The 24,000-nt window shown below is 46.9% G+C and overlaps 1 protein-coding gene across 6 annotated transcripts in view; it reads right to left on the bottom strand.

Moving 5' to 3' along the window:
• The window catches only part of IQSEC3 (IQ motif and Sec7 domain ArfGEF 3), a 103,234-nt gene that overhangs the window by 6,800 nt on the left and 72,434 nt on the right, over positions 1 to 24,000 (bottom strand). For 4 of the 6 annotated variants that reach the window (XM_065682233.1, XM_065682255.1, XM_065682263.1 and 1 more), the window contains 9 exons: positions 20,922 to 21,083; positions 9,460 to 9,582; positions 8,658 to 8,824; positions 6,477 to 6,616; positions 5,507 to 5,632; positions 4,309 to 4,408; positions 2,125 to 2,286; positions 1,252 to 1,344; positions 537 to 580 (listed from right to left, as the gene is read on the bottom strand). In XM_065682233.1, coding sequence (XP_065538305.1) covers positions 537 to 580; positions 1,252 to 1,344; positions 2,125 to 2,286; positions 4,309 to 4,408; positions 5,507 to 5,632; positions 6,477 to 6,616; positions 8,658 to 8,824; positions 9,460 to 9,582; positions 20,922 to 21,083 — 1,117 coding nt within the window. Of the gene's footprint in view, positions 1 to 373; positions 454 to 536; positions 581 to 1,251; positions 1,345 to 2,124; positions 2,287 to 4,308; positions 4,409 to 5,506; positions 5,633 to 6,476; positions 6,617 to 8,657; positions 8,825 to 9,459; positions 9,583 to 20,921; positions 21,084 to 24,000 lie in introns of all 6 variants that reach the window. The other 2 variants (XM_065682252.1, XM_065682241.1) reach the window with 1 other exon arrangement.

Below are 24,000 nucleotides of genomic sequence, written 5' to 3'. Positions count from 1 at the left end.
AGGCAACCCACTGGATGCTAGACATCCCTGCAAAGGTAGAAGGACACTGGACAGCCAAGCTCCCTGACTAGGAAGGTGAAGCTCTAGGGAAAGTCTCTGGTACACAAAGGCCATGCTTAATCCCCTTCAAGGGGGGATGGAGAGAGAGAGCTGCAGAGATTGTGCAGGAAAGCTGGGCTGCAGGGAATTTGCATGTGATGCTGCATGGAGTTAGCATGTCAGGGAAGTCTTTAGTGGGGTTCTCAGTCTCCCCAAAAGCAGTGGGGTGGGTTAGTCTACAGCATTTGGGAGCTTGGTCCATGAGGGATGTTACAGTTATAAAAACGGATTGAAAATGCTTTGAAGTTTAGTTTGGATTTGAAAGTTGTATTACCCGTCCTAGCAGTAACTTTTAATTGTATCTCTGGAAATTGGTAAAATTGTCAGTCTGGCTGGGGAGGCATTGATTAAAACCTGAGAAAAGAAACAACAGAGAATGTGAGAAGAGCTGAAGTGAGAGAGAATTACTTACCTCAGCTGCTCTGCACTCTACTTACCTCCACTGTGCTGTCCGAGACCTTCTCTCCCAAATCCTTCTTGCCTTTGAAAGAAAACAACAAATCTCACTCATGAGGTCTGTACTGGCACTCCTACTGTGCACTGGAAAGCTAAAAGCAGAGGTGCATGGCCAAACAAGGCTCTTGACTGCATAAACAAATCCAGACCCTCTTGCAACCTGATAGCTGCTTAGTGGGGTCAGAGGAGGCCCCTTCTGGATTCTGTCCTTAGGTCCTGATCTCAGTGCCATTCCAGTGTGTTGGTAGCCACTCGCCTCTGCACTTGCTTTTTGTTGGCATAAAAGCCAGGGCATGGATGAACACAAAGCTTGTGATAGAAAGAGGCTGGTCCAAAGTGTTGGTATAGAGGCTGGAGGAAGTCAATAATGCAGTTACTGTGTTGCATCAGGTCAGGGAAGAAAAAGTGGCCCAGGTTCTTCAGCAGTTACCTATGCTCCATCAGTAAAGCCTCTTTGCTAGATGTTACAGCTACAGACTGGGTAATGAGACTTTAATGGCTTTTATAGGGTATTTGAAGAATGCACATATTTCCACTATTTCTCATATTTCCACTATTTCTCATATTTCCACTATGTGCCCAAGGCTAAAGGATACAAAGCTGCAATTTCTTTTTGCAGTATTCTCACAGGGATCAGTGAAAACACATTTGCAAAGGCATCACTGCTTAATCATGAGAATCTGAGTGTCCTCTTACCTGTTGGTGAGCCTTGCTTAGACTGCAATTCCATCTGGGCTCCATTGGTCCTTAATGAGAGAGTCTTTGCCCCTTGCTGTTTCTCCAGCTCCCCTGCAAGGCAAATATACAAAAGCTTACAAGGAGAAGAATGGAGAGGACACCAGCATATTGAAAGAGCAATGTGGGAAGTCAGTAAAGAGAATTAATGCAAGAATATTACAAGAGTGTCAAGAAGGGAAGGAGAGAGGAACAGCCAAAAAAAACCAACCAGAAACTGGAGGGGACTTGACTTGTGGAGAAACTTATGTATCTCCACACAACCCTCTACGTATGACCTGCATTTATAATGAATAGGTTGCACAGATGAGACCACTGATGCTGAGCTACTTTGACTCACCAGTTTATTCGTGGAAAGGCCATTGAAGGCTACATGAATATCTGATCTGCGTAGGACAGACCACAGAGAGGCACAGTACAGACTGCATGACCCCTAGACATTCCTGGACTGAAGGACAACTCTGCTAAGGCTACCAGACCTGCCTCATACTTTTCAGCTATCTAGTGACCATGTTTGCATAGTCAAAGGAGTATGGAATGGAGAAGAGTCTTCTGGGTCTGACAGTCCAAGATTCACTGTTCCAAGCCACTGCATCATTCACCCTGTTTCATAAGCATCATAGGTAGTTGAGTTCTTCCATTTCTCCTGCTGGTGGGTGGTCACATAGCCTGACTGCTTTTTCACATTATCGATGAACACAAGTCCTGTGCAGACTTGTGCTACTCATCCTCTTTCACCCTGTTCCTGAAGAACGTGTTTCCTTTACCCTTTCTCCCTTGTAGACACATGCAGTGTGATGGCATTGGAATGTGAATTGTATTAGAGGCCCTTACATTCAATTCGTATCTGCTCCAGCTCTGTCACTTCTGCTATTGACTCTTTGAGGTCTTCCACAAACTTCTGCATTTCCTCAGCACCCAGAGCACAGAAGTGTAGTACCTGTTTCTTCTCTGAGCCTGAAACTGGAGTCACCAGTGTGATGCCGTGGGGGTAATCTGTAAAACAAAGTGTGTCAGAAAAATTAAGTGGTGTTAGGCATTCTTGCTGGAGTATTTGATTGCTTTGGTACCTCTGCAAGACAGAGTTTTCAACATGAGTCCAAGAGAATGGCACACCTAGAGTTTGTCCCACTGCAGATTGGGAGCCTGCAGCATTGCAGCCTTACAAGGGAACAGAATGGCCAACCTTGAGCAACAAGGCAAGTGCATCAGCACCACAGAACCGCCTAAACCAGCTCTTAGTTACACTTATGCAACACCGGCTCTAGCAACCTGAGCACAGAGGTAGAACTGTAAAGCCCTTCTAAATCTTTGGAGGAGTAAACAGTATATATTGGAGGCCAACAGCACTTCTTCTCCTGTGGGAGATGCAGTCGGAGAAGTTGGCTCCTGAAGTCACAGCCAGAACATCCATTAACATCCATAGAGGCAGGACTTCTCCCCAGTCTCTGCTTCCATCATCACAGAACATGTCAGGGGTGTTAGCACAGGATGGGTGAGGAACTCATTATGCTATGCAGAGAGAACGGTAAAGATGTGGGTTTGTAGGTCTCTGCTTAGCACTCCCCAACACGCAAAACACGTGGGAATGTAAATGAAAGGATATGCCCAGAGAGTGAAACATCAAAGAAAAAGGCCTCGTGTTTTAAAGATCAGGTTGGGTGCAGGGAGGTGGTGGCTGGAGATTCAGCCAACAGAAGCAGGAGAACAAGAGCATGCAGAGAACTTGCTACACTTGCCGCTGGACTTCCTCTACCTTTCGCTCAATGGCCAGTGGTTTCAATCCATTTTCTCCTTCCCTCTCACCTTTCTCTACAGTTAATTTCTTTCTTCCCCTGTCCTGCTTTCTCTCCTCCTCCACTGCCTACCTTCCCCATGCTCTTCCTTTATCAGTCTTTACCATAGCAGCCACAGGACCAACCTGCTATTTGCTGCCAGCCCTCAGCTCCCCCGGTTTGTGTCTGAGGACCATTTTCCCACCCTGTGTCCCTTTGACCTGTGACAAGCTCTTTGGGACATCTGCTTTTCTGTCCCTGCAGGGGATACATGACAGGATGCCTTTGCCAGAAGATCCTTGGGCATTCCCAGGATAGTCATGATACCCCTGAAGGCTGATCCCTACCGTGGTGGTGCCCAGACATGCTCAGTTATAAATGACTCTTGTACATACAGGGATGTGAGAGACCATGCATGCTGCAGAGGATATGGTGCTGAGAGAACAACTCATGCTGCCATAAGGTAGAGGGAAGATGTAAAACACTTGGTACAGCCACAGAGCTGCTACAGTCTTCCTTCCTTGCTGCATGTTCTACAGCTCCTCACAAACTCCCCAGCCCCTCTGCCTGCACCAGCAGGAAGCCTGCCTGTTTCTGGAACTCCTCCACTGCACAACTAGCTTCAATCATGGCACATCATGGCTCTATTCCCAGTCCATCAAGGTCAGGCTGACTAGGGCTGGCCTCTCGCCACGCTTTGGTGGGTGCTGTTCCAAGGACTCTGCTTCTGTCTTGGGAAGCTTTCAGCACAGCACAGCATGGCACAGTGCGGGGAGGCAACAGCAGCACCTGAGCCTTTATCAGTGTCAAACGTAGAGATGGGAGTTGTGACTTTGGGCATGAGGGGAGAGGGGATAAAGTTGAAAGCAGCAGATCTGTCAACAAGGTTCTGCACCTACAGCTGGCTCTTAAGAGCTCACTGAGATGTATCTAGAGATTGATTCCTTCATTCCTTCCCACTAGTGCTCTCCCTGCCACCAGGACAGACAGGTCTTTCAATAAACTTTAGTTCACCCCTTCTGCAGGAGCTCAGACCTATTGAGAGTTACCAGGAGGCTCTTCTCATCACACTGTACCTGTACAGTCATCTCCTCAGCACCAAGCCTCAGTTTTCTCCCCTCCACTTTTAACCCTGATAAAATCTCTCTTCTGATGTAAACTCACACTGGGTGACACAGCCCCCTCCCTCCTACTCCTTTTCCCTGCCAAACCCCTCCAGGCAACCCATGAGCAATGAACTTACATTCATTCTCAAAGAGATGGAACTGCATCCCTAGCAGGCCGACCGACTTGCAAAATGTGTACGTTGAGGAGCTTTTCTTCTTGGGGCAAAGCTTGAGGATCTGTTGGAGGGAGAGATGCATCACTGGGCAGGGTAATGGTGAACAGTGAGGCAAGAACAATGCAACCTGCTCAAAGTAAGAAAGCTTTCTGCAAGCTCTGTTAATTCTGCATAGGAGTAACACTGGGTGAGTGACAGGCTCGTTGCCCAGAAAGCTGCCTGGCATACTGCACTTGTAATAACACTTCAGAAATTCGGCATGCATAGATAGCCCTGGGGCCCACACAGCTCCCTGTCTCCCAGAGGGGCTGGCTTTCTGATGCCCACGTTTCTGACTTTGCAAGGGTAATTCCCTTCACCGAGGGCCAGATCAAAAGGCAAAAGGAAGCCTGTCAGAAATACCTTAGAGCTGGGAACAAGAGCGTATGTGAATGCTGCGCTGCCCTCATTCCCTCAGCACTAGTTCTTATGGACCTGATTTATCAGATAGCAAGGAGCAGATCCTCTTCCCAGGTTCACAACTGTACAAACGAATGCAGAGGAATAGGTGGGGAAAGTTCTCTAGTCCTCTGCCCCTACAAAAGGGCTTGGAGTTAGCCTTACATTTGCAACATCTACAGTTTCATTTTGCCATTAAGTTCAGCAGAACTCCCATCTTATTTGGCCTCCTCCCAGTCTCAGTGTAACTCTGCTCTCCCTTTTTACCTGTCTGAACTCAGCTGCAAGGTTTAAAAGTACTATACACATTTGGGTCTCCAGTAAGTAATATCTAGTTCCTACAGCCTTTGCAATGTTAGAAGGCAGTGGTTTTAAAGTGTTTGGCAGGGAAGTTTTAAAGTGCATGGAAGGGCTCTGTCTATTATGGTACAAACAGACAAAGAAATGAAATGAATCTTCTGCTGGCAAAGGCATGAAAGAGAGCAGTGACATTGCTGGGATGGCTGTGGGATGTGACAGTTTGTTTTTAAAGGGTTAGAAGAGTTTTAGATTTAGTAGGTTTTTAACAGTGAAGGATCCAGAGCTGTGTCTTACAGTATTGACGGACCAGGAGATGGTCTGTCCTTAGAACAGGGGACAAATGGATGTTGTGGACTGCTTTTAGGTTTCTTTATAGAAACGAGGGGGAGTTTTATCACTGCAGTGCCTAAACGCCACTCACCACCAGCAGGTCATTGAAGAGAAAAACTTCCCTCTGGTGAGCTGCCTGCTTCTGCACTTTGTTCACATCAGTCACTTCGTATAAGCGGCTGCAGCAGACCAGGCGTCGATGGGGCACAGACAGAACCTGCAGAAGACCCACAAGAGCATGCAGAGGCTGAGGGAGGTGCCACCGTGGGTCTCCCCCACCTTCAGCCGGTGCAACCCTGCCCAGTGACAGCAGCACAAGCCAATTCTGCTCACTCTCATCACCACTCCTCACCATCACTTTCCCTGCTGGTGCAATAGCAGAGAGCTACACCTCTGTGATCTGGATAAAACTGAAGAGTGGGACAAGCTATAGGCAATCCCTCTTGCTCACACATCCTATCTTCCTGTATTTGTGGCTTCCAGTCAGTAGGTGACTGCTCAACCTCTCAATCCACTGGACATCTGAAGGTTTCATGGGCTTTGAGAAATTATTCTGCTCCTTTTGGGTGAACAGTATATACATTTTTGCATTACACCTCGGTTGCTGTTAAAGAAGCTGTCTCTGCATTTGGGGGTCTCTTAACTCCAGCATCCTCAGGGAACCCTTTAGAGACAGATGGGTGAAATTGTTCTCTATCACTTTGTCTTCCTCTTCCTACACCCTCACAAGGTCTGAAAGTTTGAAACACTGCAGAGCTGTCACCGGAGCATTGGCAGGCAGGACCTGCATTGGCAGGCAAGACCTGCAGCGTGATTCTTGGGCAAACAATTACTGCACCAGATACTATAAACTGTGGCTGAGAAGATCCCCCAAAATTAGGAAAGAATGAGACAGAGAGGAAGGAAGTGTTTGGAGAAAAAGGAGTGAATCCACCAAGACAAGCAAGGAAAGTATTACAGAAGAGGAGTAGGGGCATAGAGGAAAAAAGCAGAAAATAGGGCAGGGAGGGAGGCAGGGTGAGAGGGGTGAGTGGGTGCCAGCAAGGTTGTAGGTGGCTCACCGTTTTCATTCCAACTATGGACTTCTCCACTTTGGTGACATAGGTTACATGGTCCTCATTGGATTTTAGCTCTTTCTGCTGGATCCTCTCATAGATCCCCACCACCAGCTCCCGTGGGATGTCGGCACCATCGTCCACCCCTGCCGAACACAGAAATTGTTGTGCAGGCTAGGCAGGGAGAAAAGGAAAGGGAAGAACTGGTGGTCCCTGACAGGCAGCTACTGCCTCTGCACTGTGTAGTGCTGTGAAGGCTGAAGGGAAAGAGGAATACTTCACTTTAGGCTGTCTTCTTTCTTGTTCTAACACACCTAATGCACCAGCAGGAGAGACTGACATCTCTAAGGCCAATGCAGAAGATTTCATTATTCTTCTGCTCTGCATGGTGGCTCCTTTCCATGCGTTCCCTAAGGTTTTATAGCCACAATTTCACATTCATATATCTTGGGCCACTTAGCAGCAACCTCTGCATTGATTTCGTATCATCAGAAGCGCTAGATGTGGAGGAGATCTATGATGGGATTCAGCTGCTCCTCCTGCCAATGCAAGCATCAGCTCTCCTGTTTGCTTGGTGGCCTTCACTGTCCTTCTGTGATGTCCCCTAGGAGTAATATACTTTCTGGTTATGCTGTCCGTGATATCTCTCTCTTGGCCTCATCCTTTTCTCTTTTGTATCTCCTTAGACAGTTCTCCAAATTTTGCTGTCTGATGCTTGCAGAGCCTGGCAGAAAAGTTTTCTTTCACCTTTCTCTGAGCCAAACACCACAAATTGAACTGCCAGGCTTTCCTCTGAACTCCATTCCTCCACTCATATCTATTTTCCCTGCTTTCCCTCCAGCTCTCTGGTTTGAGATGTACTACCCTGAGTGATACAGGTGAGGACCTGCTGAGGAATGGAGAGGCACTATCATCTCCTGGCTCCCTCATCCATGCCCTTGCAAATGTCACCTGGATATTCTGTCTGTTTCCAAACACAGGCTGGTGAAGCTACTGACCTGGTATTGGCCTGCAGATGAGTCTGGAATGATCTGTCTCCCTTTGTCTGTAATGGGGTAACATTCACCCTCTCTAGTGAGTTGTGGTGCATGTTGGCTGAATTCATTGTGATATGAACTGGCAGATTTTTAGGCAACTCTAAGTTTAAGTTAATGTAAAAAAACCCCTTTTCAGTTAGTGCTATCAGCTGTAATAACAAAGGGGAGGGGATGATGTCAGGTATCAGCCCTATTCAGTATTTCAGGAAATAACTTGAAAATGGGCCTCATTATACTAATATGAAGTGGAGGACAAATTGGGGAAGGTGTGGGAGGCTGAGGCGACACGTTCTGAACAGCAGTCAGGACAAAGAACCAGGTCAAAGGAACCCACAGAAGTTCAAAATCTAGACAGCAATTTATACTGGGAAAACTTGAGGGAGCTGCAGATGTGCAGGAAGACACACTTGGAAGATGACTGACCTAGGAGTGAACATGGCTGGGGAATCAGACAACAGTTTGTCTAGACATGATGTAAAAAAGGCCAAACAATACTAAGCTGCATTAGCAGATCTGAAAATAAGGAGGAAGCAGTGGCTCTATATATGAGTATGTTGTGACCACATCTGAAAAAGTGCTTTTAGAAACCTATTACCAGGATGGAAAGGACTGACCTTGAAAACCAGAAGAAAATTGATTTGGGGAACTGATGTATCAGAAACTGCGAAGAGGTAATGTATGCTTGAACTCTGTCATGCCTACAGTTACTATAAGTAATTGCAAGCAATTAAGAAGGGGAAGATTTAGCCTGAATAGAAGGAAAATGTGTTTATGTATTCAAAGCTGCAAGGAGAGGAATGGCTTGTTTAGCGCAATCCAGCAGGGTCTAAGAAGGATGGATCTGAACAATAGGAAAATATAATACAATGGACTGCTTCCAAGCAGTGAGATCTATTAAAAGATGAAACCATCTCTCAAGGAAAATGGCTGGTTTCTGATAAGACTGGACAGCCTTCTGCAGAAAACAAAGCTTACATTTTCCCCTTGCCCAGCATTCCACAAGACATCTCAAAGGGCCCTCCATATCTGGCTAACAAGGAGCAGCAGCAGCCCTAGAGAAAGGCAGCTCCACTTCAGTTTTGCTGTCTTCACATAGGCAGAGTTTAGAGCAGCAAGAGGGCAAAAAAAAAAACCAAAGTAGGACTCTCACCTCTGAGATTGCGAATGAAGTCCTCCAGCATCATCTTCCTGTCAGGCTTGATGTTGGGGCTGTACATGTCCGTATTGAGGAGGATGATTGCAAAGGCCAAGATGAAGATGGTGTCTGGGTTGTGAAACTGCTGGACCACATCTGGGTTACACATGCAGTACCTCTGGCTGCAGCAGGAGGGATGCACACACTTAACACGGAACATGGGAGTCCTCTGCTCCAGGGTGGCAACAGCTTCATCGCAAGTGGATCAAGCTGCTTTCACTCCACCTCTCACACAAATGAGAAGGAACTAACTGCTCTCTCAAGGCAAATTTATCCACCACGGCTCAAGTAGGCCACTGAAATTTCAGCCATCTTGTTCTCCGGAACCAAAAAAGCAAGTGAGACTAGAAAGGACTGGTATCACTATGTAAGGGTAATACAAGAGCTGTCTACTCCAGCCTGCCTTGCTAAGGGCAAAGCACTCCTTTGGATGTGCCAAGGGAGCAGCGTAGCATCTCTGCAACCCCCAATACTGCTCTTCCTGTGAGTTGCCCATGAACAGGGAGTCACTTGCTGGCAGACATGTCAGGGCTGGCCTCACTTCAGCCCTTTGTGCCCTTTATACCGTGGAACATCTGCTGCAGCACTGGCACAGGGGACCCCCTGCTTCAGAAGCTCCTCTGTGATCACCTTCTTTGGAAGGGAGGTCCCTGGCCATTCATTCCATGGCTGCTGCATGCTTTCTGCCTTGGGTGTGTTCTCTGCTTTCATCTAGTTGCAGCAGTGGAGCTGCAGGGCTCATTCTCTTGATTCTTACCTGAAAGCCTCAATGAGCCGCTCCACCTTCTGCGCCTCCCCCTGCACACGGATATGGGCCTGGAATTTCCGCAGGGCTTCATCCAGCTCCATGCCTGAGAAGTCCATCTCGTCCACCACGCAGCTGTGGGAGAGGGACACAGACTCCATCCGCACCTCCTCCCGCAGAGAATGCAAGGCAGGTTTCCTCACTGCACTGCCAAGGCTCAGTTCCCAAGGGAAATACCATGGGAAAGGCCCTGAGCCACCACTACACTGCCCAGGTCACACTTATAACAGGTAGTAATTTCAGACAAGTGATTCCTGCATTCTACAGCAGGCAAGCAATTCTTGTGTCTAAATATATAGAGAGATATATATATATGCGTGTATGTGTGTATATACCATGATATATAAATATATCATATCATACCATGCACAGGATATATATTTATATATACAAAGTATATATATGTATGTATTGATAATTATCTGTATAGATACAGATATTTAGACATCTATATCAATACCAATATCAACCTAGATTTAGATCATCTATTTTTGCCTTTCCTATCATCTGGTAATCCTTCACACATTGTCTATTCCTCCCTTCCACTCAGCACATGCACTTGTTCACTACTTGCTTATCCATCCTTCTCTTATCTGTATTGACTGGGCTGTTCCTGCACTTGTCCTCATCTTCCATTCTGTCCAGTATACATCCCCATTTGCAGCCCATACCTTCATAGCACTCTTCACTCCCACTCAACCACTGCAGCAACAGCATTCATTATATCTTTAAAGGCCAGAGCCAGCTCAGAGAAAATAGGTAATGGAAGCTGTTGTACAGAAATAACACTGCAACATCTGCTGGCTTGAAATATCAAGGCTGGGTAAAACTCTGCCCATGCAGTCAAACACCAGGAGTCCCCTACCAATTAATTCTGTATAAGCCCTTATTCATTTACACATTTCTACCCATTCCACACAATCTTGTTAATTTCCACCATACTTCAGTGCCATGCTTCGTATCTGCTAGAGATCCTTCACCTCATACATCTGGTATCATCACGTTTCCTTTCATGGTGATGCATTGCACGCTGGTAATTCACAGCCAGTTTAGACACCCAAAGAAGGGATGCCACATCTCTTGTTTCCTACCTAAGCATTCTCAGCTTATAGAAGTCCTACCATTAGTCTCCAAAACCTACCACTACTGTTCTTGCTCTCTGCATTAGTCAAATAATCTAGTTCTTATTGCAACTGCCTGAAATTTTAGCCATTTGTAATGTCAACACCTTTCCCATGTGGCTTCAGCACATTTTATTAACATATTCTTACTTTTGTGTCCAGGTCATTACTGCAATCATTAACCAAAAGCCTAGACTCAGAAAACTCTGCTCACAGCCTCCCTTAGGCCCAGCTTCCCATTGCAGCAGAGTATGTAGGCACTTATGTCTGCATCAGGCAATTCTGTCCCCAGTTTATGATTCCTCTGCTAATTTCTATCCTTTCCACTCTCAACCAACAATTTCTCACGTCAAATGCTTTGGTGAAGTCTAGAATTACCTTCTGCATGTCCCTTGTCTAGAAAACCAGTTATTATTGTCTTAACAAAGACATTGAATTAATCTACTCTCCACCAGCTTTGGTATGTACCATTTACCTTCCTGTCTGCCATTATTCTTTCCCATAAAGAAATTCTCAAAGCTGACATTCTGTCAGACCAAGAAATTAACAGGTGACAAATTCCCAATTTTTTAAGCCTTCCTTAAATGCGAAGTTACTAATTTGCTAATCTTCAATCATATGGCATCACCTTGACATTACAAGTGTGTTAAAAATTCAAGGACTTCATATTTTCTGCTTCGATATACCTTGGATGCTAATGCTATTCCTCCCACTCACCCTCCCCCCGCCTTCATATCATCCTCTGTATTGTGTTTGGTTTGTTTTCTCATGTTGTAAAAGATAAACTGACCCCGAATTTGAGGTTAGGAGGAATTTTTCCCTGATACCTGGGACTGTATGAGGAGTGGTACTGGGAAAATGGAGGAGGAGGGGATTAGTTCTATTCTGGATCTTTCTATTTCCTAGGATTATCTGGAAATTTTCCCAAGCAACCCACTGCTAATCAAGGGATGTGCTGTCATCAGTTTTTCCTTCTTCCTTTCTGTGATAAACTGGGGACGTGTCTGCTGGTCTTTCCTAGAGTGCTGCAGTTTGCTGCAGGCTGTTGGGAAGTACTTTGTGAGCTAGGATGTGCCATGTGCAGCCTTGATAGAATGAAAATCTGATGCATGATGTCTCAACTGTGTGAGGGACAGGGTTCAAATGCTCAGGGACATCTCTCTATTCCAAGAGTTCAAATATCATTGCTTAACTGGAGTGACACCCACAGAATAACTTAGCAAGAGCTCTGGCTGAACAGAGTTTTCAGTATCTCCTAAGTCTGGAGTCATTACAACTTCAACTAGGAAACATGGACTCTGTCCCTCCACAAACTCCATATAATCAAAATGAGGGAGCATAATATAATATAATCAAACTGTGGAGGAGCAAGGGTGGAGAATCAATGGGGCTGCTCTCATAGGAATCTTACATGAAATCTTCCTCTCCAAGAGGTGGACTGCAGAAACCCTCACAAATGGTTTCTGGCAACAGCAAAAACTTCCCCCCCCGCCACCTCCTTCCTTTGTTATTTTTATTTTCTCACTCTTACACATCCCTTGGGTTGACATCAAGGCTTCCTGCTTCTTGGAATTTATCTTGGATAGTAGAGAAGTTTTTCTCTGGTTAGTCATTACTGTGTTCACAGCTGCAACCACCTCTGCAGTTGGGCTTGTTATTATTTTTTAATACTTGCCAATGTGTGATGTTTCTCAGCATTGACCCCAGTGATTTTGCTGTTATTGTCTGCTTCTAGACATGTGAAAACAGAGTCCTTGCACACACCAGTGAGACCTGCCGAGGTCCCCCTAAGTAACCCCAATCCACCAGCATTAAATTGTATATTTCGCTCCCTCCCTCACTGATCAATCCTTCCTGCTCCATGCAGGCTGCTCTAACACATCTTTCCCTTTGTGTACAGATCTCAAATTATAAAGTCAATGCCCCTGATACAGAAAGCATCAAGCTTTTATTAGGATGAGTAGGACAAGGCAGTTGCTTATAGCTCTTTTCAAACTCAAACAGGCACTACTACAAGAGTTACGCACAGCTTCTCTTTGAGAGTTTCTTTCATGGACTGACAGATGCTGGTTTGCTTTGTAAATTCGAAGACGAAACCCTGGGAGTCCCTTTCATCTGCAGGAATGGAATCCAAAGAAGGATGCTTCCTGAGAAAAGCTGACCAGGCAGGAAGGGCAGATTAGGAAGAAAGTTTGACTCAAGAAAAGTCAGCATGGGCTTGCATTTGATTTATTTGCTTGCATTCGACAAAGCCTGTGCTTTGTCAACAGCTCCTAGAGGAACTACCAGGTATGCTGCTACTTTCTGCTTGTCGTGGTTTAAGCCCAGGCTGTAAATCAGAACCACGCAGCCCTCTTGCTCACTCCCCCCCTTATTCCTCCCAGCTCCCGGAGGGATGGGGAGGAGAATCAAAAGGATGCAACTCCCACGGGTTGAGATAAGAACAGTCCAGTAACTAAGGTATAACACAAATCACTGCTGCTGCCACCAATAATAATAAGGATAAGGGAAATAACAAGGGAAGAGAATACAATACCACCCACCAATATCGAGCCCGACAGAGCAGTGAGCCAGCCCTTCCGGGTAACTCCCAGTTACATCCCGAGCATGACGTGCTGTGGTACGGAATACCCCTTCGGCTAGCTTGGGTCAGGTGCCCCGTCTCTGCTTCCTCCCAGCTTCCCCTCCTCGCTGGCAGAGCATGAGACTCACAAAGTCCTTGGTCAGAGCAAACATTGCTGAGCAACAACTAAAAACATTTGTGTTATCAGTGCTGTGCCCAGGCTGAAAGTCCAAAACCGCAGCACTGCACCAGCTACTAAGAAGGAGAAAAAAAATGACTGCTACTGCTTGAACCCAGGACACTGCTGCTAGACAGAAAGAATGGTGGATCACAGCTGCCCGATACTTTTTGTGAGTAAATTTGGCACAGCAAAGACCACTGGAAGTGCCAAACAGCCTTATGCCATGGGGCTGCTGTGTTTCTGCTTCTCTTCTAGGTGGCTACAAGGTTTGCTGCCTTGCCTGACCTCAGATTTCTGTACAGACTCCCATTAACATTCCGAATGTACTGTGGTGCCTATACCAGAGCTCCCCTGAAATGCAGCGCAACTTTCTGAAGCCAGAGCAAGGAGGTCTTTCCTTTCCAAGCTAGAGAACCTGGAAGCTGACACAGGATATCTTGGCAAGCATACTGCAAAAAGTACATTGATCCTGCCAGCCTCCTGAGCTGCAATGTAAAAGGCAACGTAACCACGTGCACAAGGGCAGGTTGCTGCCCAGGACTGGATTTGCCAATGTACAAGACAAAGGTTGAGCGGAGAGCAGCTGGCTCTCTGCATCCAAACAATAGCCCAGCAGCTTATGTGCATGTGCCAAAACCAGTGCCGAGTTCATTTCTGCACAAACAGCAGAACACCTCTATTCCAGGACCACCAGGACGCCTGAAGGATAATAACGCAGGGGCAGAGTAATCACCGTATGAAATCTCCTCCTGTTTCAACTCCTTCCTCCCCACAGACTCGCAATAAGACACACAAATTGAACTCACACTGCATCCAGAGATGCATTCAGACCACTATGCGCAGGACTAGGACTTTAGATGCTTGCATTATGTAGCTACAGTGAGCTGGAAAAGTGCTGGCATCCTGCCCTATAAACAAGGTGGTGGAGTTTGAGAGCTCTTTTGCCACCTGTATACATGGGAAGCTTTGGTTGTCCTAAGGCACTTGGCAGGCAGACATCTCACAGCTGCAAAGAATTGCATGCCACGTGCCAGGACCAAAGTGGGGTCCTAGTTGGATCATTAATTCTCAGCTATCACCTCAGAGGTGGCCACGATGCCTCCTAGTGTGCAGTGCATAGATCCCTCAAAGTGGGGTGGATATAGTGGCATCATATCTGCGAGGGTTTAGCACAGGGCTAAGCATGGCGAAAGAGCCTTGTGTTGAGAGGGTTCAGTGAAGGCAGGAAGCAGCTGTATCATGTGGGGCTGGGATCTGCTTGCTGAAGCGTAATGACCTATTTTCCAGCTTTTCCACTCAGGTGACAACGAAGCAGGAGCTGGGCTGCAACTGAAAGTGTCTGTAACGAATCTGCAGCCCATGCTGAGGGAGGGAGCAAGGGGGGAGGCAGCCAGGTGGAAAGTTTAAAACTACAAGGCACAAAGGCACTAATAAAAACCATCTCTCTTCTCAGCTTCCCTAATCCTGCGAGCATCCTGAACAATGAACCCTGCTTAGGGTAGACTGCAGAAGAATTGCTCCCTGGGAGGAGGCTGCCCTGCACATGTTAACTGAGGCTCACAGAAAGAAAAGTGAGCAGGACTCACCGATTCCTTGCACCAGCAGGCATGGGTGTGTGTCTCAATCCTGCCCTCCCTGTGTAAGGGTAGTCTACACAATGGAGACCATGGCCCACACCAGTCTTCTCTATCTGGGGTTGCTGCACTACATGTATTGCCTGTTTTCTTCTGGGCTAAGTCATGTCTACTTGCCCTCCCAGGGTTGTTGGTAGTTCACATTGCTCCTCACTTGGGCATCCACTCCTTCCTAAGCAAGAAATTGCCTAGCGTACCATGCCTTGCACCAGAGCTGCCTTGCAAGGCAGAGACCTGCTCCCACTCCAGGCACACTGGCCACTCAGGGGAGGGTTATACCAGACTTATTCTTCTCCTCCAAGGGGTGCTGGGAATCCTTGTCCCCCAAAGGACAAGGGAAACCACTGTTTCCATGCGCACCTAGACAGATTCAAGCTACATGTTCAGTCTTTGTAAATCTAGAATAGGAAACTGCTCTTGTTCATGTTTGATCTGTGCCACAGCTCTGCTTTCAGCAGGAGGGCAGAACTGCCTAACACATTCTTGCCTCTGTCCTGTTTCTATCACATCATTATCTATTGCTCCATAGCACAAGCTGCAGCACTGCACTGTTCAAACCCTCTTGTAATGCAAGTCCTCCATTGATCCTTTGTAATGTCCTCAGAGAGAAGAGGAAAGCAGGCTAGTTTGGGCTAACCCATCAAGTTCACTCCGCCAGTCCAAGAGAAATCTAACACTTCTCTGAGAGACAGCCGCTTTGCTGGGCTTCCAGCTCCGCACTTACACTCCTAAGAGCAGCTTTTCTCTCCCTGACTTCCCGTGAGAGAAAGAGAAGACAATACACGCTTGACAGACAGGAGAGCTGCTCACCCACAGGGAGAGTGTGTCTAACAGCAACTTACAGTCTAACAACAGCCAGCCCCCGACTCAGCACAATGTCTCTTCTGCTTGAATCCCTGCCCCTCTCTCCTCTGGCGGCAAACGTACCAGAACAGTCACTTCTGCACTTCCAAGTCCCACGACCTGAGCACAAACCATAAAGTACCAGCAGCACAGCTGACTCCATTCATGGCATCACTCACATTATCTTGTTCATGAATGAGCTATAAATGGAAGAGTTTCCTGAGTCAGAAACAGGTGGAGGGGAAGAATGAACTAAAGCAAAGGGAAGTATGAATGAAGGAAAAAGCAAGTAAGCAGAGAATGAAGAATGCACAAAAAGGAAATAAAAAATACATCTGAGCATGTAATACAAAAGAAAGGAACGAAGAAAGAATGCAAGAACAATCATGTGTCTCATTAAAAATGTGTTAACGCCTTGGGCCTCTTTTTCAAGGTATCAAAATGGTTTTTCTGCAGTACTTGCTAAGTAGATTTGATAAAACTGCTCAGTACCAGCTCAGTGCTTTAGTGGACCAGGCTACCTCTCTACAGCTGTATTCTCTAGACTGGTAGACATTGAAACCCTGGGGTAGATCCCCAGGGACTCCTTCTAACTGGCTTCAGGGCAGGCTGTGGAAGTAGATTTCCAAGAGAAGAGGATGGATCTTACTGTGGGATGCTGGATCAAAGAGAATGGTTGTTACTGCAGGATGCTCAGACTGACTACAGATGGGATTTATCACCTGTAACATAAAATACCTAAAAGCTGCATGTCCAGCCTAAACAAGCACATTGAGAAAAACAACACTCCTGAGGGACCTGTGTCTTTCCATTAACTAATGGAATTCATAAATTGATAGAAGGCACTAAACTTGGTGGTGGCTAACAATAGGTGAGATAAATCCTACTTTCAAAGACTGAAGCCTTTTCTGCAAAAGAAAACAACATACTGCATCTCCCTTAACAGACAGGCATGAGCAGTTTAGCGTTATCAAAGCATGTGTCCCAGTTATAGTCAGATACTATAATCCCCTGATCTCTCCCTTCCACTGGCTAGCGTGTATAATAGACTGGATATTCGGAAAAAATTCTTCACCAAAAGGGTGTTCAGGCACTGGAACAGGCTGCCCAGGGCAGGGGTGGAATCACTGCCCCTGGAAGTGTTCAAAACTGTGTAGATGAGACTCTCAGTGACATGGTTTAGTGGTGGCCTTGGGCAGTCCTGGGGTTAACGGTTGGACTTGATGATCTTAGAGGTCTTTTCCAACCTAGCTGGTTCTATGATTCTGTGGATTACTTGTGAGCTATCCAGACACCTTTTCTGGGTTCCAAGAAAACCAGTTAAAGGTTGAAAAACAGAGTAGGAAGATGGATGGGAGAATGCAACTTCAGGGCATTTATGTGCTGAGCCTGCTGGTGTGGAAAGGCAAAATTGCATGCCAAAGTCTTCATGTCTTTTACTACACTTACCCTCACCCGCTTCCCTGCCCATATACGCGAGAGGCTTTGCAACCAGCATGGCAATTCCTGTGGAATTTTAGGTGAGCAGTAAAGGTGGAGTATCTCCACAGTGTCAAATACTACTGTACGCTTCTGAGCTCTGTTGCCTGACTCCAGGAACAGGCAGTGGTTTGCTTGTTTGTCAGCATCACTGCTTCAATACCTGCAGAAGCCAAGAGAAGTCTGCAGAGCACTATCTTCTAGCTGGATTTATAGCTGAGTCTGGAGTTTTGTGACCTGGGCAGCTCTGCCCTGCCTCCAAATGCACAAGGGAGGCTGACACTCTTGCAAATGTTTTAAAAGCTGTCCTATTATTTATTCATGCAGCTGGGTTAATTCAACCTGGCGGCAGCAGAGGCAATGCTTACAATACACAATTCTAACACAAGTTCTCACATCGAGCAAAAGCTAAACTAACACAGCAAGTGGCATCAATAATTGAAATGGCTTTCGGGAGGGAGAAGATGGGGCAGGAAGGCTCCAGGGTCAGGCCTGGGATGTGAAAGAGCAGAGACATAAAGGCTTGCTCACTGCAGGTAGTCAGAGCCTGCCCAACAACTACTGCTTGCTCATGGCCACGCTGCTTGGGCATTTGAGCTTGCCAGGATGAGCAGGGCCTGTTCTTCTGCCCACTTGGGCCACATAAATGACTGTGGCATTGGGAAAATTGTGCAGAAGCCACTGTAGGAGCTATCCTGTCTGCCAAGTGCTCTGCTGGGAATACCACTGGATTTCTAAGCGTGGGTAGATGTGGGGACTGCAAGACAGCCCTTGCAGAGTCCATTCTCTCAACATGTGCCAGTGTTTCTGAGCTGCTTTGATTTGAGTTGGATGAGGAATGAGAACCAGACTAGGTCTTAGTTCTAAAATGCCAAAAGGTCTTTGAGCTGCCTCTTGCTCCCACACAAATGGCTCAAAAGTCATGACTAGCCTTACAGTGCACTACATTGCACTGGAAATGCCAGCATACTGTACTACACTGCCAGCCCTCTTCTTCCTGCAGCTGGGACAGGAGAAATATTCAGGGTGATAATCCTGGGCCAGGATTTCCCCTGGCAACGCCTTGCTTCCATACATGTCACACTGCTGGGTGTGCAGCCACTGCCCAGCCAGCTCTTACAAGCAGTTGATGAAAATTTGCTTGGCAAATAGCAACCATTGCTATCCCCAGGCTCGTACCTGCAAACAGCACAGCTACAGCCAGCTGAACGTGTGTGTTTTTCCTTACTGTTTTAGAACATTTTGTGAATATTATATGTCTACTTTTATTGCTGCCTTCAAGGAAGATGAATCAGCAATTTATTGTGAAGAGGGGATGGCAGCATAGATTGTTAGTTCAAGAACATCAGCTGTTGCCTGGAGAGATTAGACACAGGTCTGAACCCCTAATTCAGGCTCAGTTGCTTGGTACATGTCGATGTACACAAAGCTCATGTCCAATATATGTCAGTGTACACACAGCCTCAACAGCTCAGTTCCCATCTTTGAGCCTTGCTTTCTACATCTGTAAATAGAATGGTGGGGTCACTCTTACATGGAATATTTGGAGTGCTGCACTGAGAGGTGCAGTGGAAACTGAGAGTAATGAGCATGACAGAGTAAGGCCACCTGCTTTAATGGACCTCCTGCAACATGCAAAGATAGGCAACCAGAACATAGCAGCTCCTGAGCATTGAGGCTGGGGGGCAGACATCAAGATTTGCAATAGAGGCTGTTCCCAGGAGCTGCTGGCACAGAGTTTGTAGTCACATGTGAGGAAGAAGGACATGGTCATTTGCAGGGATGATGCCAAATTTAGGACTACAAGGATGTGCCAGCCTATTGCTCTTGCAATATTTCCCTGTCTGTGCAGAAGCTAGGTTTGGACTTCAGCAGAGTATCTGTCAGGGAAAGCAGCCCACACACTGCCTGCTGGAGAAAAAGAGCAAATCACTTTTAATTGTAGCTCTCAGCATGAAGAAACTGGAGAGAACATGTGTCTTGCTGCTGGCCAAATCAATACCCAACCCATGCAGTATATAAAAAAAAGAGCTGGACCAAAGGTCAGGTACCTGCAGCAATAAGCAGCAATTGCAGCAGGAATGAATTTTGAAATTTGGGCCCAGATTTGGCTCTTGAGCTGGCATCCTCTAGTACTTCCCTGGAGTAAAAGTGGGGTGTGCATTGGATTTAGGGTTTCTTTTTGGCTTGGCTCAAGAGAAACCACTGCAAAAGTCAACATTTTGGAGGATGGGAGAATATAATAAAGGATCCAGCACAAAGGATTTCCCATCTAATGGAAAGACAGCTCTTAATAAGAACTGTCCTTCTGCCTAATAAAAGCAAGACCTAGCCAGTCATTCCTTGAAATGGCCTCAGAATGAGCTTGCTGCCTCCTGACTACCCAGGTCACATCAGCCTGCATGGCAGCCCTTACATTCACTCACTGGTGAAAAGCTGCAATCTCACCCTGCTTTCACTGCAGCAGTTCTCAAGGTGGTTGGGTGGTGGCCCCTGTTCCTCATGTCCCCTTTTTATCACACAGATAGCTGTGCTTTCTCCTTTTCCCTCATCTGAAGTACACCAGGACCAAGGAGAAAACAAATGGTCACCTCGCTTCCCCAGGCCTATCTTTGCAGAAATCCTGTCATCTTGGACATTGCTCAGAAGAACAGGAAAGATGTTTTTCTTCTCAGCACTTCACACCCTGCTCCTTTGGTGCAGGGTCTGACAAATAAGCAATGGTTACAGTGTGGAAGGCAGAGAAACAGGTAGGCACTGTTTGACATATTGGTTTTTGCAGCCCAAATTGCAGGACTCGAAAGATGAGAGAGGAATAGGCTGAGAGATGCATGGTTTGTGTGACCAGGGGAGAGTCACTGTGAGAGAACTGAAGGGAAGAATCCATCAAAGGCAGCCACTAACAGAAGCATGGAGGAAACCTGAGATCTTGTTCAGAAAAGGGATAGCTCAGCCCACTGGAGTTTTGGAGTAGGGATGCTCCTCAGCACTCTGTGACTGCAGTGGCAATGACAAACCATTAGTAGCAAGCTTCCTTTTGCAGGCTTTTCATTTCCAACAGGAGTAGCATTGCCAAACAGAAACAGCTCTCCTCTTATTATCCCTGTAGTGCAAGTGGACAAAATGAAAAGGCCACCCATCTCAAAATTGGACGGAAAGAGAACCAGGTATGGAGCCACCTGCTGCTGGTCTCACTGCAAGGAACAGGTATTTTTCTTCTGCCTCTTAGTACTTCCCAGAACACATCAGAGGTGTTTTATCTGGATTGGGTAAGACCCCAGCCACAGAGCTTCCCAGCCACAAAACCTCCCAGCATCACTGCTTCTACCACCCGACAGTGCTGAGCTCCTGCTAGATGATCACAAGCCCCCTTAGGAGATACTGAAGTGGAAGGGCTGTTGATATTAAGGAGGAAACACATTGCTGGGAAATCCATTGAGAGGTGTCGGGTAGGGAGTGGGAATGGTGAAGTTCCTGTGGAGGGGGGATAGAGGGGACATAGAGGATGGTGTCTTGCTGGTGCAGCCAGAAGCAGAGTGGGCTCGAAACTCCTTTACAGTGCAGGGAGGAGGGGAAGAGGTTTCCACACTTACTCTAGGACATCTCTGTTGAACTGCTTCTTGCTGTTACCCAGGAACTCCCCAATCATCTGGCGGCTGAGGCCTTTCCGCTGGAGCAGGAAGTGTGCCACCCCAATGGGGGTATCTGGGATGAAGCCTCGGGAGATCAGGAACTGGATGCCTTTGTCTGGGTTTCTGAAAGAGAAGGTCAGAGACATACATGATGAGTTTGCATGATCTCTTTTAGGCATTATCGCCTCTGGCTCACTTCATGGCTCGCAACAATGCAGCCCACAGTATGTGCATGGGCTCCTATGAATTCATGTGCGTGGCAGAATGGGACTGGTGTAGGCAAGGAGAAGTGACTCGAGGGAGTCCCCTCCCAGTTGCTGCTGAAGACAAAAGGATGCCATGGGATGCTGTGTCAGTTGCTGTACCTGCTGTCACCTGGCAATCACAAGTGTCATCCTACTGCCACAAAGAATCCTGATGCACAATACCAACATCATCTTCTGCCATCAGCCTTCTTCAGAGTTAAAGACTCTTGCACCCTCCCTGCCCCAGCTTGGTTTACTTAGGGTGCCTGTAAGGACATGATTAGATTGTGTCCTCCACACAGCACGGGAAATACAAGTACATTCGGCTGCTCCAAATGCAACCTACAGTGAGCTGTCTCCAAGGACCAGGGTGAGAGCCCCTTGCTTGTAGGGGAACTGTAGTTGCACCTTCGGTAGGGCAGACAAAGCCAAAGGGAAAAATGTGGCTGTAAAGAGACTTAGGGACATTGCTGCCATGGTCTATGGGCAAATGAGGCTCAAGACACAAAGAGGGATAACCAGAGGTGGGCACCTTTTCGTGGAAAAAAAAAACCAAACTACTTTTTCATATATTTTTAGTGCTCAGTGTTAGTGACACTTTCTACCTTCTTCACCTGAGCCTGGTGTTAGCTGCCTGAACAGAAACCCCATTCTCAGGTTTGGTTATCTCTTCCTCCACTTCCCCCACCCTTACCTGTGTTGTTCTTCCCTTCTCTATTAATTTACCCTCTGTGTGTGTGTGTATGGATGAGAGAAGGAACCTGGAAAATGTCTTATCAGAGCTGGGAAAAGACAGAGGGGTTTTCTCCCTCTGTGGCTGTGGGTGCCTCTCTGAGAAGAGGACTGGTGATGAGTGGGTCTGACTGCAGCTCTTGGGGGGTAGTGCATGTTTCAATAGGCACACATGTTTGTATGTGTCTATGTCCTGTATATACAGATTTCTTTTGCACCATACACGTTCATTAGAGCCTGTGTATCTGCATATTTTGGCTTCCTCCTCATATCTCCTGTAAGCACACATGGTTCTATGTATCCTGACAGTGGCTGTGAGCCTACGTGATGGTGCGTGTCCCACCGTACAGACAGGAATGAGTGTGTATGTGTGTATCGTGTAGCAGGTTTTCTTCCTATATTTCAGTCTGCCCCACTGATGGTTTTCCTGAAAGGAATTAGTGAAATCCCAGGGAGATTTCCACATTCCTTTGGTTCTGTGAGCTGGTGAGTGGGGGAGGTGAGAGGGTAGCTTCTCCATGAAAGGATGCCATACTTCCCTCATTAACCCAAATTCAGCTATCTATGTCAAGGCTCAAGGAGTGAGCTTGCTCAGGCAGTTTCCTGGGGTTAGGAAAGGAAAGGATGAGATCCCAGACCACGTGAATGCATGGTATGCACAGGCACAGACTGTGACACTGTCAGGTGGCAGAGGATGTGGGTGAGCAACATATGTCTAGCTATAAGGGAGTCAGCATTTGGAATTGCCTGCTCCTTACAGGGGCTTCATGGCTATATAAAAAGTAGATGGGCTTGAAATAGTTCTGCTTACTCTGTAATGCCACAAAGAAAATATCCTGGGGAGCATGGAGTCCCTGGGGAGAGTGGCTGGGAGAACAAGCCAACCCATTACAGTTATGAACAGGAGAGTTGCAAGATCTGATATTGAAAACCCTAGGCCTTCCTCAGGGAAAAGCAACAGTGCGCCTTCTGTATTATCCCACTGATCTGGTTCACCTTTGAAGAGCACAGGCAAAGTTACCTAAGTGCAAAGGTCATATGGTCATGACTGAAGCCAAGCTAAGCAATGGAGATGCATGAAGCGCACCTCCACCTGCACACTTGGGTATCATGTAAGTGACAGTGTGGTGTTCACAGTATGGGGATGATCTCAGCTACCCTGGTGTGACTCCAAAGCCACCAGACTGAGTCTGCATTCACTCCAGAGGAGCTGGGAGCTGAATATGGCCAGAAAAATGCAGCTCACATACTGGATGTGCATGGATGTGCAGATTTCAGTAGAGATGGCACACACAGTGCAAGAGGATGTAGGCTGAAACAGTCCAGCTGTGACAGCCTTCCTGCACTGCCTATGCTATAACTCAAACATACTTGCATACACTATTCTTCCACCAACAGCAGTCTGTCATCAGTTTTTCTTGGGATTCAGTTTGTTCTCCATAAAATCCTGATAAGCAGTGCAGTATCTCTGCCTCTGAACACATGCAGAGGTATCCCATGTACCGCAGCACGCAGCTTTTACCCAGATGTACAGCAGCAAACTCTGCTTCCATCTCTCCTGAGCCTGGTGCCTGTTATTTTGTTTAATGCTGCAGGGGTGTTAAACACCGCCAGCAAATGCTACGGGATTCCTCACGTCCTGCTGGCTTTCCCTATGCCCACGCAGCCAGCTGCCCACACACACTGAGTTATTACAGCAGCACTGCATAATGAAGCACTCTCCATTCCAGGGATTCCACCCCCTCACTGTGGAATGGAGACTGGGAAACTGCCACAGAAGCACAGCATCCATGCATTCCCAGGAGGCTGCTCTGAGCCAGAGAGCTGCTTTCTGAAAGCAGCAGCTCAAGGCAACACGGGGCTGGATAGATTATGGCAGATGGTTGATAGCAACTGCAGGCTTCACCTCTTGGTCCAGGGAGCAGTCAGCAAAAAGGATGTGAACACACAGAGGCACGGCCTCAGCTCCATGCCCTATGGGTTGGTGCCCACATCACAAAACCTACAACAGTACACTGGCTCCTTGCTAGAAATTGATAGGGAAATAACAACCAAGTAACTGC

Source organism: Lathamus discolor, chromosome 1 (genome assembly GCF_037157495.1).
Source record: "Lathamus discolor isolate bLatDis1 chromosome 1, bLatDis1.hap1, whole genome shotgun sequence".
Taxonomy (NCBI): domain Eukaryota; kingdom Metazoa; phylum Chordata; class Aves; order Psittaciformes; family Psittacidae; genus Lathamus; species Lathamus discolor.
The sequence above is the reverse complement of the archived record's forward strand: the minus strand, read 5'-3'. Positions and strand labels throughout refer to the sequence as shown.